This window comes from Octopus bimaculoides, chromosome 4 (assembly GCF_046866305.1).
Source record: "Octopus bimaculoides isolate indiv1 chromosome 4, ASM4686630v1, whole genome shotgun sequence".
Taxonomy (NCBI): Eukaryota; Metazoa; Mollusca; class Cephalopoda; order Octopoda; family Octopodidae; genus Octopus; species Octopus bimaculoides.
This window is the reverse complement of record NC_142931.1, coordinates 97322349-97336848: the sequence shown is the minus strand read 5'-3', so window position 1 is coordinate 97336848 and position 14500 is coordinate 97322349. Positions and strand designations below refer to the sequence as shown.

The 14500-nt window shown below is 35.4% G+C and overlaps 1 protein-coding gene across 8 annotated transcripts in view; it reads right to left on the bottom strand.

Annotated features, from left to right (window-relative positions):
* Positions 1–1857: 1857 nt before the first annotated feature.
* The window catches only part of LOC106871658 (uncharacterized), a 312970-nt gene continuing 300327 nt past the window's right edge, over positions 1858–14500 (bottom strand). For 6 of the 8 annotated variants that reach the window (XM_089351062.1, XM_089351066.1, XM_089351063.1 and 3 more), the window contains 3 exons: positions 5415–5559; positions 4853–4907; positions 1858–2598 (listed from right to left, as the gene is read on the bottom strand). In XM_089351062.1, coding sequence (XP_089207188.1) covers positions 2501–2598; positions 4853–4907; positions 5415–5559 — 298 coding nt within the window. In that variant the 3' untranslated portion in view covers positions 1858–2500. The remainder of the gene's footprint in view (positions 2599–4852; positions 4908–5414; positions 5560–14500) is intronic. The other 2 variants (XM_089351064.1, XM_089351065.1) reach the window with 1 other exon arrangement.

Genomic DNA, 14500 nt, shown 5'->3' with positions numbered 1-14500 from the left:
CTATACATGAAGAGAGCAAATGAGGGAAGAGGACTGATAAGTGTGGAAGATTGCGTGCGTATCGAACTCGAGAACTTAATGAGCATGAAGAAGAATTACGCAAGAAGTTGCTGGAAAAAATTCGTGGGATGGGTAATGAAAGGACCCCTAAACAAGAGACCGAGAGCACTATACTGGCAGCGCAAGACCAAGCTTTGGCTAGGAACTGGAGAGTCAATCTTAGGAATGAGCAAGTGTCTCCGTTGTGCCGCATCTGCAATAGAGTGGATGAAACTATTGCCCGTATCACGAATATCCTAGACATGCCCCAAGCCACTACAAGTTGTGGCGACACGACCAGGTAGCGAATGTGCTACATTGGAAACTCCGAAAAGTGGGGGCTAGAAAGAGACAAGACGTGGTATGAGCACAAACCGCTGAGAGTGACGAAGTCGCAGACTAGCAAAATCCTCAGGGATTTCCCAATCCAAACAGATCAGATGCTAGAGCATAACAGACCGGACCTAGTAGTGCATCACATATGCTATACAGTTGATGTTGCATGCCCCTTTGACCCACGAATAGTCAAGAAGGAAGGCGAAAATATAGATAGATACAACCCTCATAAGTACGAAATAGCCCGGCTATGGAAAATGAAGAAGGTGAAGATAGTGCCAATTTTTACTGGGTCCTTGAGAACAGTATCAAAATGCATCAAGAGGAATATAGAAAAAAATGGAATAGAATGTCCAGTAGAACTGTTACAAAAGATTTGCCTCCTTGGCACGGCTAGAATAATCAGAGAAGTATTAGACAGCTGAAAAGAATGAATAGCATGGTACCGTCAGCTGCAGGTGGTAAGCCCGCTACGCATGCAAGACTCCAGGTACTCCAACAAAATCTATGATAAAGAGAAAGTAATAATAAAATACTCTGATGCAGTACCAGGCAGAGGCCCTCATGGCTTCTCATCTTAACTGATTCGAAGCATTATCATGTACATTGTTTTGCCTTGGTATAAAATATACAACAAATATTCTGCTCAATACCACAGATTTGTTTGTCAGTTGTTTGACCTTCACCAGTTAAGCATGTCCCTTAGTGGCTAACGATATGTGCTAACGATATGTGCATCTCTGATCACGAGCAGTAGTGGGGAAGCATCATTAGTCATGCGTTGGGAGGAATTCTTTGAGGTTTTAATAATTCACCCCTGGAGACATGGGCATTTTGTTCATCATCTTTAAAACAGAGACCTTTTGAGCAGGATGGGCTACTCGACCTGAAGAAAATTCTTACTGGGCCCCATCTGCAAGGTCATGCGCTGTTTATCTTGATATCGGATCACCATGTTGCGTACATATGGTTGTGATGCATGCACCTGGTGTACACTTATCAGACAGGTAGTCATAATGGCTATCTTGGGCTTCATATATTTGTATCCCAGTGTTACTTTGATGGCATGCGCTGCCCTCTCACTCAATAATAATAACAACAACAACAACAACAACAACAATAATAATAATAATAATAATAATAATAATAATAAAAATAATAATAATATCTGTTTCCATATGCTGGCCAGCAATTTTAGGTAGAAAAGATTTGTCGATAAGACCGACCCTTGTACTTGATTAATACTTTATTTTAAGGACTCCAGAGTGATGAAAGGCAATGCTGGATCTGGAAAAATTTGAACACATAACATAATGAGTCGGAAAAAAATGCCGCTCAGAATATGGTCTAACGATTCTACCAGCTTAGAATAATGATAATTACAATGATGATGATGATGATGATGATAACAATAACAAGAAACACATTTGTGTATGTGTGTGCACATATGTGTTTCTAAGTGAAGAAAGCGGAAGCCAAAATTCATAATGAAAAAAACCTTTATTGACTTTTCTGTCTGGGATAAAATAATTTCATTGATTTCATTGCATTATGCATGAGTTGCTATATATATGAATGTATGTATGTATGTATGTATGTATGTATGTATGTATGTATGTATGCATGCATATCTGCATATATTTTTATATGCATATATATATGTATATATACTGTTTTGTCTGGGGAGAGTCATTTTCTTTTTGTGCCTTATAATTTAACACACTCACCGGTAAAATTTCCATTTATTTCTTATTTTCCTCAAATTTTCGTTGCGTCTTACAACCCTTTCAATAGTCTTGACTCTTGAAAAGGTTGCAAGACGCAGCGAAAATTTTAGGAAAACAAAAATAAAGAATAAGTGGAAATTTTATCGGTGAGTGTTAAATTATAAGGCACAAAAAGAAAATGACTTTCCCCAGACACACATAAAGAATCTTGCAAACCAAATCCCAAAACGAAATATATATATATATATATATATATACACTTACATATGCATGTATAATGATGTTTGCATTATAATCTATCAATTTATATATGTTTGTGTATGTATGTATATGTGTAATATGTGTGTCATGACAATGAAGTAGGTGTGATCGTGGCCCAGTTTATGTAACGTGTAGATTTATTTGTCACTCATACACTCAATTTGACATCTAACAGCAGCAGGGCTTTCTTTTACGTCTGATGTACACGTTATCACGGAGGACGTAGAGGCTTTGACTGAAAATATAGAAAGAAATATAAAACGTGTGTTTTATATTTAAGAAAAATAAGTCAAAGTAGAAAATGCTAAAATAATTTTATCATAAAAAACATTTTAGTACCGGTTTCAGTCATTGAGACTTTTTCAACTCTAAGTATGGAAAACAATTAAATTTTGGAAAATTAAATGAAAAGTTATTTGAAAGAATATCTGCATAGTATTGAAATACAAGGGTCATTTTCCTTGTTCCTGCCTATTTCTATCTCTCTTTTTTACTCCTGTGGGTTCGAGGTCGTTGTGAATTCTTGGCAGAGAAGAAGAAGAAGAAGAAGAAGAAGAAGAAGAAGAAGAAGAAGAAGAAGAAGAAGAAGAAGAAGAAGAAGAAGAAGAAGAAGAAGAAAAATATTAAATGGTCAAGTACTTTAAAAGTGACTTGTGGATGGTAGTAGTGATTGAATTCTTGAGGTATCTCTTTTGAATGTATCGTTTTTAATATTTGCGTGGGTGTTATTCTAAGCAGCAGTAGTAGTAAAGTAAGGAAAGAGGTGGCGGAGAGGAAGAATAAGGAGAAGGAGAAGAAAAGAAAGAATAATAAAAGAATGCGGGAGTGGTATGATAGTAATAGGATGTTAAATGGTCAAGTGACATAAAAGTGGCTCGTTGTGGATTATAGTAGTGATTGGGACTGTTTTTAATTAATTCTTCGGTATCTCTTTTGAATGTATCATTCTTAATATTTGCGTGTGTGTTATTTTAAGGTCGTGGTGGATATGTCATTTGTTGTAGATGCGTTCAAAAGGGGTTTGTATTTTGTGATAAAGAACGATTCTTTACTAATTCGTTGGCTACAGGTTGTATCGTCCCTAAACTGATAGAGGGGGAAAATTCTGAAGCTTGGATTTTTGTTATTGGCGCAAATGTCGATGTGTTGGCTGAATGCTATTTTTCTGTTTTTCGGAATTTTGATCTGGGATCTGTGCAGAGCCATCCTTTGACGTAGACTGTTTTTGTTTGGCCTATGTATTGCTCTTGACACTCAAAGCAGGTTAGTGCGTATATCAGGTTCTCCGAAGCACATGTGAAGCTGCTTTTCACTGTGAAACGTTATCCCTGTTTAAAGGAGAACTCTGATCCCTCAATATAATTGACGCATATCCCACAGCTGGGTCTTCCATATTTTTTTACTGACGGCTTCAGTGTCATTGTTGAGCGTATTCGGGCTTGTGTTAGGAGACTTATCATAGATCTGGGCTGTCTTTTGCTTTTTATGATGGTGTGTGTTTGGTCCATTTTTAGCAGGAGAATGTTTTGAAGGATGGTGTCGAAGGCTTCTTTGTTAAGAGGATTGTGTGTGGAGATGTATAGTAGGGCTTTTGGCTGTAAATCCTTCTTTAATTTGGGAGGTCTGAGTTCGTGGATGTTGAGTTGTAGGGCACGTTGGAAGCATATGTCAATTAGTAAAGGTGGGTAGTTCTTGGTGATGAGTGTATCCTTTAGTTCATGTCGTCGTGTATCCATGGTGCTTGCATTAGTACAAATCTTTTTTGCTAGGTTGAAGGGGATATTCATCCTGGTGTGTCTGGCATGAGTTGATCGGTAGATATTGCTTGGAGTTTGTGGGTTTATAGTATATATCTGTTTCTATTACTTGTTAGATTTCTTAATGAGGAAGTTCTTTTATTATTTTATTCGTTTCAGTCATTTCACTCCGGCTATGCTGGAGCACCACTAAATCCACTCACAAGGCTTTCATCGGCCTGAAGCTATAGTAGAAGACACTTGCTCAAGGTGCCATGCAGTGGGACTGAACCCGGAGCCATGTGGTTGGTAAGCAAGCTACTTACCACTCAACCACTCCTGCGCCGATATATATATATATATATATATATATATATATATATATATATATATATATATAGAGAGAGAGAGAGAGAGAGAGAGAGAGAGAGAGAGAGAGAGAGAGAGAGAGAGAGATACACACACAAAGAAAAAATTATTAAGTAGTGCAAAAGATCTAGTTCTTGGTACCAACTTGCAGCTATATAATTTATTTGGGCCCAAACTTGCCGCTGGAGAGCCTGCTACATTATGAGAATCCTACAATGTTTACAGTTTTTGTTTGGGTGATTTTCTTAACAAGTTTACATTTTACGCTTGTAAAACTATCTGTTTATAACTGTGTTTCTCTGTTTTACCGTTTGTATTTCTTCTCTAATCTCTGTTTGTGTTTTCAAGACTTTAAAAGATCACTGGGATGCTAATTGCTCTTACCCCTTTTATAATTAACACTTCCTCCAGGTATTCCATAGGTGCCTATATTGAACCACTGAAAAACGAAGTAAAATGGATGTCTACAAAAGTATATGCGCACAATAAAGATACCTAAGGATTGAACTTCTAATCTACTTGTTTCTACAAGTTAATGGGGAGAAAAATATTTAAAAAAAGGTCTTAAGCCCTTTCTTTGAAGCTCTTTCTTTCTGTCGAGTAATCTTGACAGGAACTATCTTCTACGTGGGAATTTGTGGACGTGTGTGTATAGCCAAAAACAAAATTTCGTTTTGTTTTTTTTTTTCTACCAGAACAACGAAACAGGAAAATTACTTGGACAATTTTTTTTTAAAACGTAGAAGGGGTTTCAGAGTATGTATGATAGGAAGGCAGTAAGTGGAAACATATGATTAAATAGATAATAACAAATAGAGGCAACAGAAGATGGTCGAAATTGACACAAAGTTTTGAATATCCGAGTGAGATGTGATACCAATTATATCAAATAGTATTTTAGTGGTAATTTTTGTTAACCCCTGAAAGTTGAAAGTTTGATACTTACAATTGTTTTAAAACCACATGGCTCCACTTTGTTCGTCCTTAATAGTCGACCGCTCTGTAGATGATTCAACTGTTCTAAAGAACGATGTCTAGGCTTCAATGGGCAGCTAGCTGGTGGAAATTTGGGGCATACCTCGTGAATTTTACTACGTAAAAGTTAAAAAAATAAAACAATTTATAATGTTGTTTGTTTTATATGTTGCGTTATATTGCTTAATTATGAATATCACATATATATGTACAGACAAATAATAAGTTCACAGCACAAAAATATGGTTCATGTTTCGATCTCACTGCTCGACTTTGAGAAAGTGCCTCCTATTTTTACCTGGGATTGAAAATTCTTTGCATGTAACATTTAATAGACAGAAACTGCGCGGAAGTTCATCGCATGTGTTATGTTGGCTATTACATCTGTATTATAAAAAAATCAATGCTTTTGCTTATGCAATGTGCTGCAAATATTCATTGTTAATTACATTCGTTTAAGTTTTGAAGTAACACAGGGCTGCCATCGCACTCTTATATAGTCTTCTCTCAGCTTTAATAATACAAGACTACCACAGCTCTCTTACATACTGTGTGCTTAGCTTTAATAATACAGTGCTATCATAGCTCTCTTACATAGTCTGTATCTAGTTTAATGACACTGGGTTATCGTATTCCTCGAACATAATCTTACCTAGCTTTAATAATACATAGCCTTCTTGCATAATCAGTTCCACGATAATAAAATTGGCAAGGCTTTGTTCGATATTCTAATTTTAGAATAGGTTTGGACATGATAGTATACTATATAATTGCTTAACACTACAGAAACTCTCATCATTAATACAATGATCCCTCCACTGTATCTCCATGGTATCTGGTTAAAAACAGGAACAGACTGGTACTGCTGTTGTAATAGGAGGAAGCGATGACCATTTACTCAGTGAGCCAGAGCTCTAGCTAAGCACATGTATTTCACTGATATACGTACCGATAATATAGAGATTTAAAGTCACAATAGATTGAGATGTTATCTGTGAGACCAGTGTAATTCTTTTCAATATTGTACAGAGATATTATAAATGCTTGATATATCACTGATTTGGAAAGACCCTGAGTGAACAGGAGGCAATCGTGAGTTGAATGTTTAAGTGGAGGATTTCTTGGACGTAGTGTATGATCTGGGAAGCAAAGTTATCCAGACAAAAATAACCGGTCTCAAACATAACGGTGTTGAGTATCGAAACGAATTACACAGAACATATAATGATTACCTTCAAAAGTTGCTATGACTAACATCTACACAGATTCAGTTAGGAACAAAAAGGTAGACTCTACATTCTTGACCCAATTGTTTTGGGAACACAAGGGAAAGTGAATATTTCTAGCATATAACACATTCACTCAGGGAACTACCCTTGATCAGTTGAGTATAGGACTGACTGGACACATAGTCTCCATCATTCACCAAATTTGAAAAGTGCTGATTGTACATGTAATTTTTGCGCGTGAAACTCTGAATAACAATAGTATAAACCGGCAAATGATTCTAAATACACACACATACATACACGCATACATATACATACATATACTTACATACATACCTACATACACACATGCATGCATGCATGCATACATACATACATACATGCATACATACATACATACATACATACATACATACATACATACATACATGCATACATACATACATACATACATGATTAGATGTATGTGCGAGAGTACGTTTTGTTGAATATTTTTGATATAGAATTATAGTTTCAAATATTAGGAAAGCCGATTTCTCTGGAAGGGAAAACAAATATATTCAATCAACTTCAAAGCAGCTAGTAAAAGGTTCAACAGAAACTGCTAAACAGTTTATTATAAACGAAGTTAGATTTGGAAGCAATTCAAAAGAACGAAGAAAAAAATCAGTACCAATATAATCGTTTATCTTCAACGAGTTTACTACGCAGCTCATACCTATGTAGTATTATGGAAACAATCGTAAAAAACTCTATTATTTTGGATAGAAGATAAAAGCAAAATAAATAAGAGTACCCATATACATTTGTGTGTACGTATGTACATGGATAAATAAATAAATAAATAAATATGTATATATATATATATATATATATATATATATATATATATATATATATATATACACATTTATATATCAGCAGTGGCTGTGTGGTAAGAAGCTAAAGGCGGTGCTTCAACATGGCTGCAGTAAAATCACTGAAACAAGTAAAAGAATATATATATATATATATATATATATATATATATATGTATATATTTGTTTTGCAAGATTTCTAATGTGAAATCGTGTGTTGAAACAGATTGGGGATGGTCATGTTGCCAGTTTAGCCAATTAAAACACATGCACTGTATATTTGGTGTTAATTTGCTTCAGCTTTATATTACATTACATTACATTAATCATATTTCGGCCAGAGTTCTTTCGTCACACCTCTGTGACCTCATCAGTGGTCCTTTGCTTTCTTCTTTCTTATATATGTGTTCCTCCTTGCTAACGATCAGCCATTTTGTATTTTGTATTCCTATTGTATGTGTCTACATTTACGCGTGCGTATCCCTCTATGTGTGTCTATGTTTGTCTATGTTTTGTAAGTGCATGTGTGTGTATGGGGAGTGCCTGTATTATGTGTATCCTCTGTTAATACATGTTCGTTTATTTTGTTTGTATTTATTTATTTGTTCATGTGTTTTTTACCTACTTCTTTTTTTTTCTTGAAATAGAAATAGTACTCTTGAAATAGAAATAGAAACTAGTACTATGGAGAGCATCCAGCAAATAGCTAACTCTATCCACCAGAGTATTAAGGTTACGATAGACTACCCTACTAAACACCCTAACCATACAGATAATACAGGCACTCCCCATACACACACATGCACTTACAAAACATAGACAAACATAGACACACATAGAGGGATACGCATGCGCAAATGTAGACACATACAATAGGAATACAAAATACAAAATGGCTGATCGTTAGTAAGGAGGGACACACATATAAGAAAGAAGAAAGCAAAGGACCACTGATGAGGTCACAGAGGTGTGACGAAAGAACTCTGGCCGAAATATGATTAATGTAATGTAATGTAATATAAAACTGAAGCAAATTAACACCAAATATATTGTGCGTGTGTTTTTATTGGCTAAACTGGCAACATGACCATCCCCAAATACAACAATATATATATATATTGATAGAAAGGACAACAAAAGAAAGAAAGAGACCTCGATATTATGTAAATAGAGGAACTTATCTATAAAAATATGTGACACTTATTTGGTAGCCATGATAAAACTCCAAGTTTCGGATTCCGGGGTGGGAACCCACGCCAACATCTCTTCAGTTATCCGGCCATTGAAAATTCCTGTGAAAAATGACCGTTAAACAAAGGGAAATTACAGTGTGGTTGACCGTTATTAAGACAAAAGAGCTATGGATCGCTAAGTAAGAGGATGGAGTAAAGGTAAGGGCGTAGAAAAGTCTATAGTGTTCGTGTAAGCGCACCAATCCGTACATTCGCCTATATGTATATACTCAACCACGCTTACACGAACACTATATAGACACTTGCGCTTACACGAACACTATAGACTCTTCTACTCGCTTACCTTTACCCTCTCCCCTTACTTAGCGGTCCATAGCCCTTTTGTCCATAGCCCTTTTGTCAACGATACAGTAATTTCCCCTTGCTTAACGGTCATTTTTCACTGTAATTTTCAATGGCCGGATAACTGAAGAGATGGCGGCGTAGGTTCCTACCTCGGCATCCGAAACTCGGAGTTTTATCATGGCTACCGAATAAGTGTCACATATTTTTACAGATTATATATATATATATATATATATATATATATATATATATATATATATATATATATATATATATATATATATATATTATATACATACATACATACATACATACATACATACATACATACATACATACATATCCATATTGAATATATATGGAATTATTTTCTGCCTTCTTTCCCTCATATTTTTTGTACTAAAATTTGAGTGTAAGTGAGACTGTGTTTTGTGAGTGGAAATAAATATGTTCCTTTTCTTTTCTATATGTCCAAGTTTCATCTGAAGAATTGTCTGGTTTTGCATTTTATCTTAAAATCAGTTTCACTTTTAACTGTAATTTTTACTTTTGCTCATTCTACACCCGCTATTTACACACTTTTTCAAATAGAATTCTGGGCCGAATTGAATTCGGAAGCGTATTTTGCTCTTGTGGGAGCAACATTTATTGAGTGTTTTTTTTCTTCTTTTTTTTGTCACTTGTTAGTAATGCTGGCCTTTTGAGGATTTAGTTCTTCAGAAGAGGATTTGGGTTTTGTTTAGTTTGAAGCGAATGTATTTTGGTGTGATATATCTTGATTTGTTTGCCTTTTTGATTCTGTTGTCTGCTAATTTTAAGGGATATCTTTCTGTTTGAAAAAGCCTCTCAGATCATCCATTGCATTTACCGTAGTTCTGAATTGATCACTACAGCGTATATGCGTCTTGTAATGCAGTATAAGATATTTCGTTTGATCGTGATGGATAGCATGAGTAAAATTTTAATATTCAGGTGCATCCGTTTGTTTTTTCAATAGAATATGTCTGTTGTAATCTTGGCATCACAAGTATGTCCAAGATTAATAGTCTCTTTTTGCTAATTTCCATTGTGAATTTAACGGATGAATGAAGGTCAGTCAAGATGTTATGAAACATGTAATTCGTTTTTTGATCTGTTCCAAAAAGTAAAACAGCCGTTGAGAAAGCGCTTCCACTTGTCAGTGAAATATTCTTTATATATACACTTTATAACGACATAAGGTTTAGTTCAATGTCGTACTTATTCCGTGAAACAGCTTCTCTTCTAGGAACCTCATTACTAGATTTTACATAAAAGTGTACGCTATTGTATCCATGGCTGTTTCTTTGATCTAATTTTCAGTTCTTCCATCGAAATGAAATGTGTTTCCTTCCAAAATTAATTGTTGCGTTTTGATAATGACTTCTGTTCCGAAACGCTCCTTTGTCATTCCTTTATGTTTTCTCAACCCAGTAATTGACCACTGTTAAACGTAATAAGGGTGGTATATTGGTATAAAGTCTAGTGACGTTCAATGCCCTTTGGTCCTTTGATGGCATATATTTCAAGAAAACCATGTTGTCTCAAACACCATTTGGAGTAAGTTTATAAAGTGACTCAGGTATTGTGTTAGGATCGCAGTCCTGTCACTATTGCTCTCATTTTGAGATCAGCTGGTCTCACTCTTTTCATGTAAATATTATGTCGATCACTTATAACTTTCTGTATTTCAAAGCTTTTAAGAATTTTTCATAAACCATAGAAGATTTCTTTAATTTTGTATATACGTAGGAAATCAATTTCTTTAATCGTTAAGTAACTAGTGATTTAATTTTTTTTATTGTTGTTTTACCAACATTTCCTGATTTTTCCATGGACTAGATTCCATCTTTTTCAATTGTCCTATTTTGTCTTTGTAGGAGTCTTTACCCAAGATAATAAGCGCGCCGCCCTTAGTTTCTTTCAAAATAACAGAATTTTTAATTCTCAGCATCTGCAGGGCTTTTTTCCTTTTTTCTTTTCGAAAGTTTTGTTTGCATAGTTATGTATTAATAGGAAATTTAGATGTAGTATCGAAGTACGTATACAAAAGTTCATGTCTTCCTCCATGAAATGTGAAACTGGATTTATTCCTGAAATTTATTTGTCATTTCCTTTTCTATTGTTGAAAAATTCTCTCAGGCGAAGGCGTAGATTGATGTAGTGGTAAATTTGAATCCTTACAATAATAGATCGATTTCACTTCAAATCAAAATTTCTTTCGATAAATAAATTTCTGGGTCATTTAAGTGTCTTTGATTTATCGGGTCTACTGTCCAGTTGAAATATCTATTCCCTAAAAAGAGCTGGTAGTATTATGGCTTCTGTGACTACCATTTCTGTTACCTGTATGTTTTTCCATGATCTCCACAACAGACATATATATATATATATATATATATATATATATATATATATATATATATATATATATATATATAACATATATATTGTGTATATACATGCGCATACAAGGGAATATACATATGCATATATATATATATATATATATATATATATGTGTGTGTGTGTGTGTGTGTGTATATATATATATATATATATACACACACATACACACACATACACACGCACTAACACACTCGCACATATATATGAGCATACAAGTATGTATACATGCATATATACAAAGTTTTACATATTGGCTGTTGTAATGGCTTGAGTGATAATTTGTTTTCAAAGGCACGCGTATATCTGCATATGTAATTACATATACACGTGTGGATGAGGCTTGTATATGCATCCATGTGCATATATGTAGGCGTTTACAAATCTAATGCATATGATGGTGTACATGTCTTTACATATAAGTGTGTGTACAATGCACATACGCACACACATACACACATGTATATATATATATATATATATATATATATATATATATATATATATATATATATGTATGTATAATACACACACACACACACACACACATATATATATATATATATATATATATATATATATACATATATTTGCATCTACTGCATGTGTGCATATATATACATACATTCATACATACATATATGTACATACTTATATGTGTTTATATGTATGTATATATGTATGTATTTATGTATGTATCCCATCATGCAAACATAATACATGTGTACGTGTTTGGGTATGTACGTATGTTTCCGCGTATGTGTTATACATAAAAAACAGTAGAAACAGTAGATGTATCTGGAATTGTAGGTGTTGGTATTTGAGCTGCTGCCAATAGTGTAAAGAAAAGATAAACCTTCTCATATTTTATATCACATTTTTATATTCTTTCTCTCTTTTATTTATTAATTATACGTACATAATATATACAAATGTGTGTGCGTATGCGTGTGTGTGCGTCGCGCGTGTGTGCGTGTTGCTTGTTTGATTTTTATTCTATTTTCGAACATTTATTGAATTCCATTATTTATCTCCCCAATTATTCTCTTCCTTCGCTATTCATGTATTCTGTATTATCTTCGGTGAGAGAAAATATATTAGACTGAAAGAACATTGAAGAATTTAACTCCACCAACACATTCAAGTGGGCCAAACGTTACTTGTATTAGCGTAAATCATGTTTTCTTTTTCTGCGGTGCTTTATTTTGTTCTTTTGGTGCAGTTTGAGAATTTGGCACGAGTGTTTAGCGCCGCATCTAGTAGAACACAAGTCACAATTTTGAGTTATCTTACATTTCTATTATACCTGCGAGGGGCGTTTATTAAAGATTTCCCCTGACCCACTTCCGGTTATTGCAGGAAACGGAACTTTTACAGATATAATTATACATGTCTCTATATGTCACATTGTAAATTGCAGCTTTCCACTAATATTCCTTTGTCCTTTACGGTTGCCGAAGTGGACTAAAGTGTTATAATGGAGACAGTTGAACGCAGATCTGTGATCAGGTTCTTATACTTGAACGGTCGTACACCTTTCGGTGAGATGAATGAAGTTTAAGGTAACAATGCACCATCATACGATGTAGTCATGCACTAGCATCACCACTTCAAATGTAGTCGGACATCAGTGAAAACTGCTCCTATTCCTGGACGACCACATTCTGCCATTGATGACGACACCATCTATAAAGTAGAAGCCGCCATTTTGGAGTATCGCCGCATAGCTATTCGGCAGCTAACCCAAGAAGTGAAGATAAGTGTAAGGTCCGTGGAAAAAATCATTCACGGCCATTTTCACATGTGGAAGTTGTCTGCACGATGGATTCCCTGGATGCTCACATATTTTCAGAAGCAGGAACTCTCAGGCTCTTTTGGCAAGGTGCCAAGAAAACGAGGAAGACTTTTTCGGCAGACTTATCACACAGGATGAAACATGGCTCCATCACTATGATCCTGAGACTAAAGTCCAGTCGCATCAATGGAGGCATGATAACTCACCACCTCCAAAGAAGGCTCGTGTCCAACCCTCAGCAGGCGAGGTAATGCTCAGTCTCTTGGGACCACTGCAGAGTAGCGATGAAAGATTTTCTAGTAAAGGACATTATGCCTCTCTGCTGCAGAAATTGTGGGACGCCAACAAAGCAGAGAGACGTGGCATGCTGACCAAAGGAGTCCGCCTCATCCATGACAATGCCCCACTTCACAATGCGTATGTTGCCTAGGTGAAAGCACACTCCTGCAGCAATGAAATCCTTCCTCTTCCCCCTTACTATCCCGACCTCGTACCATCGGACTTCCATCTCTTTTCAACCATGAAGCCTTTTTTGAAGGAGAAGCACTTTTCGGATTATGATGAGCTTATTTCCGAGGTAAAGTCTTGGCTCCAGACGCAACCTACCGACTCCTACAGGTGAAGTCTTCACAACTACATAAAGCAATGGGAGAGGTGTATCACCATTAGTGGTGGCTATGTAGAGAAGGACTAATAATTATGCCAAGTTTCGTTTATCCCAACCTTGGTCCGGAAAAACCTTTAATGAACACGCCTCGTATCCTAACGAATGTGTTCAAGAATGGTCATATATTTTCAGTATATGTTTAAGTTCTTCTTGTATGGGTCTATGTTCCCATTTGAAACCGTTTCATTTCACATGCGATCTCTTTACGCCTTTAGAAAGAAGGTCAGTATGAATGTCATGAATTCTTATGGGCCTCCTTCTAAGATTATCTTTTTCACTTTGTATTATAAAGTAATTATAATGTAACAAAATGGCAATTGTGTAGAGTTCCAGCTAAGTAAAGTGATGAATTGGCCTACAAGGTAACTGAGTTATCAATGCGTCCCGATAGAACTGCTCGCGATGTTTGTTCCGGTTCTCTGTGGCCATATGTTCAAAACCAATTGAGGTCATCTTTGTCTTCAATGCACTGGGAATCAATAAATAAAGCAATCAAATATTGGATTCTCATCATTACTCTTTCTCCCTCTCTCTCTCTCTCTCTCTC